This window comes from Bremia lactucae (assembly GCF_004359215.1).
Source record: "Bremia lactucae strain SF5 chromosome Unknown BlacSF5_NotPlaced_102_SHOA01000048.1_11531bp, whole genome shotgun sequence".
NCBI lineage: Eukaryota > Oomycota > Peronosporomycetes > Peronosporales > Peronosporaceae > Bremia > Bremia lactucae.
In genome coordinates, this window is record NW_027152115.1 from 5,104 (window position 1) to 10,474 (window position 5,371).

The following is a 5,371-nucleotide window of genomic DNA, read 5'->3' on the forward strand; positions in this document are numbered from 1 at the left end:
TTCGACGCTGCCTGTACTTATACACAGCCGTCGTAACTATGTCGACGTCACTACGGTGGACCTATGACGCTGCTGGTGCTTGTGCACAGCCGTCGGGACCAAACTCCACAGTGTGTTGGGTATTCACACTGAGGTCTTGTGCGGTCATGCTTACGACTGACCCACAAGTGAGGCTATCGCACTCACTCGTAGGACATCCGCACGCTTGTGAACGCTCCAAGACGTTAATCAGTTGGCCATCTGATAAACAAGAGACAGGAATCGTCACGACTTGATGCTGCAATTTATACATTGCAAGAAGTTGCTGAGCCATGGTAATCTTCGGATGACATCAAAGTTATCTAAATCTAGGACGATAAAATCATCATCGTACTATCTACCCTTTAACGTGTATTGAAAATCAACTTCACGTTTATTTACTGTCACAGACACTCATAGGCGCAGTGGCCAGTCCTTTGACAACGTTTTCTTTTTTGTAATCGTTTGTAACTTGAAGAGCGAGGTCTCGCTCTCTACATACAAGAGATCCGTGGGTTCTGGACCCCCTTATTCTAGTCGTCTCGGCGGACGATAAGCATCAGCGCAGACAAAAGACTGTTTATGACTGAAGTCCTCCTCTTTCGCTATAGAAACTGCATAGTCGAGCAACCCTAATTTTAGCCAGAACAGGTGGGTCTTTAACTGCAGATACAACTGACCAGGTATCGTGTATGTTGGGCATAAGCGTAAATGTCACCCTTGCCCTACTTCAAATCCAGGAGCTCGACTCGAACCCTAAATTCGGCACGTGGCGGCTCAAATGTTTGTCTGAGCCGGATTTTAAAGACCTCATATGACCCAAAGACTAATGGGTCGTGGAGCTTGAGCCCCAAGGCCCCAAAATTTGGCACGTCCGGCAAAGTTGAACATGCCAAAAAATCACTTTTATCGCATCTGTTAAAACACGCTGTCTTCTGAGCTTGAAAATGGGCTTACGGTCGAGATTGCAAACCGGGAAGTGAGTTGTATTATGAGTTTCTCTCGATTCTACCGTTATCTCTTTCCTATCATTCGATACGCCCCCTTTCTCACATATGTGGACGACCGTAATATGGTGGACGTCACATGTCTGGCAGGACATTGCTGGTGAACCCCAAACACCAGTTCCCAAAGGCTTGAATTTTATTGTTGCCGTGTATCGAACCGGTGACCTGTGGAATGGCACTGCCATGACTTTTAGACTGAGCTACCGCGCATGATTTTTTCACACACTATTATCCTATAAATTTTAACAAATGATCGTTTTACTTTCATGTATATATATATATCCCTAAACATGCATACGAATAAAGCGCGAAACTTTCGGTGTACACATCAATCTAACAGCATCATTACTGATACGGCGAGCTTCTATGGCGTCGTCGAATTCGACGAACCATCAAATAATCGCTTTCGACAACCTTAAACTTAGAGATTGCTATCTTGAAGCTTTCGGGTCGACGCGGAAACGTCGGCTCATTAGCAGCATTTACTTGCTGCTGTCTCAACATTTCCAATTTTTGAGCACCCTGATCTCTCAACACCTCCGCGTGCTGATAAGCAGGTGAAGCAAGGCTATCTTTTCCTAAGTTCCGTCGAGTTTATGTTGTACTAACTCGGCTATGGCCGCATGTAGTTCATCTCTGTTCAGAGTGAACAGCATGGCGCAAACGGCTGGCCCGCCTTCGACCGAACTCATGCGTTCGATCGCTCTCCATTCAAGGTCCTTAACTGAGTAAACCCTTACGCGTGGTGTGGTAGACTTCTTGAGGAGCTAAAGCTCCCTCCTTCATCATCCAACATGTTCATGCTTAATGGAACGTGCGTAGGTCGTTGAATGGACTACGAAGTGCCACCAGGTGTAACGGGGCACCTTTCACTAGTACTGGTCAGTACTGGATAACCTTACACTGATTACAGTGCCTCGAAACTTCACGTACACAAAATTAAAGAGGACGTTTTCTATGAAGCTAAGGGTTTTTAGGTTAAACTTCTAGACTAAGGCTTTAGAATAGAGATAAAGGAAAAGCGAATTGTTATATTTAGTTTTCTACGTAACGATTTTCTATCTACCACTGAACTTATAATATTAATAATTAACTAAGTATGGCGCCTCCTTGCGCACCGCACAATCGTGTCTTAAAACGATTAGCGGGGTTAATTTAGACTCAAATCACCCAACAATAGAGCTAATGTCTTATTGCATCAATATTATCAAATTTGGTAATATTGGAACTATTTGAGTCAGAATTAATAAAGATAATATTTTTGTACTGCTTTATTTATTTCCTCTCAGAGGAAATAATATTTATTATTCCTCATATAGGAGATAATACTTACGTAACATATTGTATGCGTCAGCTGCTAAGTGTTCACGTCTATAGGATGTTGCGATAGCAAGAATTTGAACGAAATGCTGCTTAAATAATAAATCCTCACATCTGATCGAGTGCATCTCTATCTACCACATCGTCCTTCTTTCGCGCAAGCACAAACAAACACATCGAGAGCATACGTAGTCAAGCCTATCTGTTACACTGTATTTGTTTGTCTTAGGCAAACCTAGGGGCTAACCATTGATCGCGCGAGATCGTACTTTCTCTATGCAATCCCATTGTTGCCGTGTCTTCACTGCACTTAAGAAAATCATTGTCCTTCAAGAGAAAATCCGATGGCATCCAGGGCGAGTAGAAAAGGAGCAAAAGTGTTGAAATCGCGGGACCTCAGAAGATTTTAATATCGTCTTCAACTTCGATTACACGGTGGCCACGCAGACAAAGCGGTAATAAAATATTAAACGTTTGTCGTTAAAACACTTAAATTCTAGCAGAAGCAGTATTTTTAGCATCGCGGCTTCACGAATGCTGACAACATGTAGTTGGCTTCGCTCACACACCGTGGCAGTCAGGACAAAGACGCCACCTGTTTTCTAGCTCGAGCAAGGAAGGTCTTGTGTCCAGCTGGCCGCTGCAACTAGCGCTGTATTAAGAGTGTGGCGCATCGTGGACAGTCGCCAGGTATAATGTTTGCTGTAGCGTCGCGGTCCACCCTATTTGTCAAAGTCGGGGCTTATTCTTTCTAAAAGAGATTAAACGAATCATTTCTCGCGCGTTTTTGTTCCAAATCCGTCGCTTAAAGCACCGAATTGTTGCTGAACCCCTGCCATGTTACATCGTACTCTGGTCATCTTAATAGCATCTCCACCTGTCCGAACCGTCACTACCCCAGATGCTCGTGAAAAGCTCACTGTTTCCATTCTTGATCCATATCGTTCACTTAAGAGCGCAAGATAGCTCATTATTACTTTTTAAATCGTAATATCAAGAAAAACCCAGGAATCGTAAAATACAAATCTACTATCACACATGCAGTTAAACGGTCTAGATTTTTTTTACGTGTTGGTCGTATCGTAAGTTACTGACTCGCATCTCTATCGTGTCATCTTTAGGAAACGGAAGTTCGAACTATATTGACGATTTTGCCCTCCTCGACGCTGAATTAGTCTCCCGTATTAAGGCGTACCTTTCGAGCATCACCGTGACAGAGCACAATCCAGCCATTTTCTTCTACTGGAACAACGAAGCGCTCGAAAAGTTCGTCGATGCAGCCAACGCCGAGAGTTCTGGTCATCCACAATGGTTTTCCCAACCGCAGGGGAGCGTAACACCAATGTCTGTCATGAACGACATCATCACTAACTTAGCGCAACTTAGTGGGGGACGATGCGACCACGTGCTGCTGGCGCCAAACTCACTTATTCAATACGGACACGTGCAGGAGCGGCTTCAATACATGCAGTACGATGACTTTATGCAAAAGTGCATGACAAACGTGGCACCGGGCAATGCGCTTGCACGTACTTTTGCACTTACGAGTCCATCTATCGAGCGTGTAGTGCCGATACAATGCCTACCGCCACCGCCACGGGTCAGACAGCTTTTCGAGTAAGTTACATAGAGGAACTTTTACATCCCTTAATTTAGAATAGTGTTTTCGCGTGTTTTTTGTATCTTTCTGGCATGTGTACCTCAAGAGGAATACAGCAGCGACGTTTTCTTCTTTTGAGAATCGTAAATCGCTTCTTTATTTACTCGGATTTACGTTTTTCCCTAAAAACGATCATCCTATGTAGATCAGGTAATGACAATAATAACACTCGAAAACATCTTACAACAAAAAGGTTTGGTACTTTGTTACGTGAAGAAAAAAACGCCTTTTCAGCAAAGCATATTGCAACAAGACATCCTTAGGGCACGCTAGGCAACTTAAGTCGGCCACACTCCTTTAAGTGTGCTTTTACAATTTGCAAAATGAATGCAACGTAAACTTATTGACCTAAAATGATTAATTTACGAGTGCGCTGCGTCGATGACGGCTGCGAGCTACTTGTTGAGCGCCATGGCGCCAACGAGCATAGCATTCAAGTAGCAGAGCTTAAGGAAATCGTTCTTCAACAACGGAGACAGCTTTCTGATTGCAAAAGGGTCATCACACCGACCAATACCCAGCCTTTGAATCTCGAAGACTGCTTCGTGCTGTTCCGAGGACAAATTCTGGCAGATCCAGACGTCGTGGATCTCAACTCTTTAAGTGCGACAGATTTCTTCGTATTTGCACCTGATATCCAGCAAAGAGACTTTAATTCACATTCTAGACATGAAGCTCACAAAGATCTTGCGACTTTTGAGTTGCTGCGATCTCAACTCGTGGACATGGGCTTTTCAGCGGCGCTGGCGGCTCACGCTTTGCAACAAAGCAGCAACAATCTTTCGGATGCTGTTGCAATGCTAATCGAAGGTCAAGTGGAAAAGAAAGACCATAGAATGGAAATTGATGACAAGACGGAAACAACCACAGACGTGGGGATACAGCATCATCCATCGATTTTTCCACTACAAAGCTTACTGAATGACAAGAAAATGGACAAGCTACGAGAGTTGGCAGCAACCGATTCGTTTCAAGCATTATTGATGCTTGAACAAAACTTTTCGTCGGAAATGCTTCATCAGCTCAACGAGAACCCGGTGGCGACGCTGCGACTCCTTTCAGCTCCTGCGATCGATTCATCGATAGTGACAGCAGATAATGAACTCAAAATCGACGATGCTATTGACAGCAATGACGCAAAATACGGAATTGTGGCAAACACTGTTCCAAATGACGCTATTAATCGGGTGCGAAATCAATGCTTGCAACTTTGTATTCTTCTTCGTTATTAATTCTTTTTTTTGGACTTATAGCTTGTTGCAATGGGATTCCCTTCGGATGTAGTGGAGATGATGTATGAATCTTGCGGCGGCGATGAGCACCTTACGGCAAACGCACTCCTGCAAACATTAGAGCCATGAGAGCA

At 43.9% G+C, this 5,371-nt stretch overlaps 3 protein-coding genes across 3 annotated transcripts; 2 read left to right on the forward strand and 1 right to left on the reverse strand.

Moving 5' to 3' along the window:
- Positions 1 to 3,115: 3,115 nt before the first annotated feature.
- Positions 3,116 to 3,316, reverse strand: CCR75_009580 (uncharacterized protein; the record flags this gene model as incomplete). The annotated part of the gene is made up of 1 exon (XM_067967619.1): positions 3,116 to 3,316. The coding sequence occupies one exon, from the start codon at positions 3,314 to 3,316 to the stop codon at positions 3,116 to 3,118; it is 201 nt and encodes a 66-aa protein (XP_067817652.1).
- A 67-nt stretch (positions 3,317 to 3,383) lies between these two features.
- On the forward strand, positions 3,384 to 3,966 carry CCR75_009581 (uncharacterized protein; the record flags this gene model as incomplete). The annotated part of the gene is made up of 2 exons (XM_067967620.1): positions 3,384 to 3,427; positions 3,477 to 3,966. The coding sequence occupies 2 exons, from the start codon at positions 3,384 to 3,386 to the stop codon at positions 3,964 to 3,966; spliced, it is 534 nt and encodes a 177-aa protein (XP_067817651.1).
- A 392-nt stretch (positions 3,967 to 4,358) lies between these two features.
- CCR75_009582 (uncharacterized protein) lies at positions 4,359 to 5,366 on the forward strand (the record flags this gene model as incomplete). The annotated part of the gene is made up of 2 exons (XM_067967621.1): positions 4,359 to 5,192; positions 5,259 to 5,366. The coding sequence occupies 2 exons, from the start codon at positions 4,359 to 4,361 to the stop codon at positions 5,364 to 5,366; spliced, it is 942 nt and encodes a 313-aa protein (XP_067817653.1).
- Between the last annotated feature and the right edge of the window lie 5 nt (positions 5,367 to 5,371).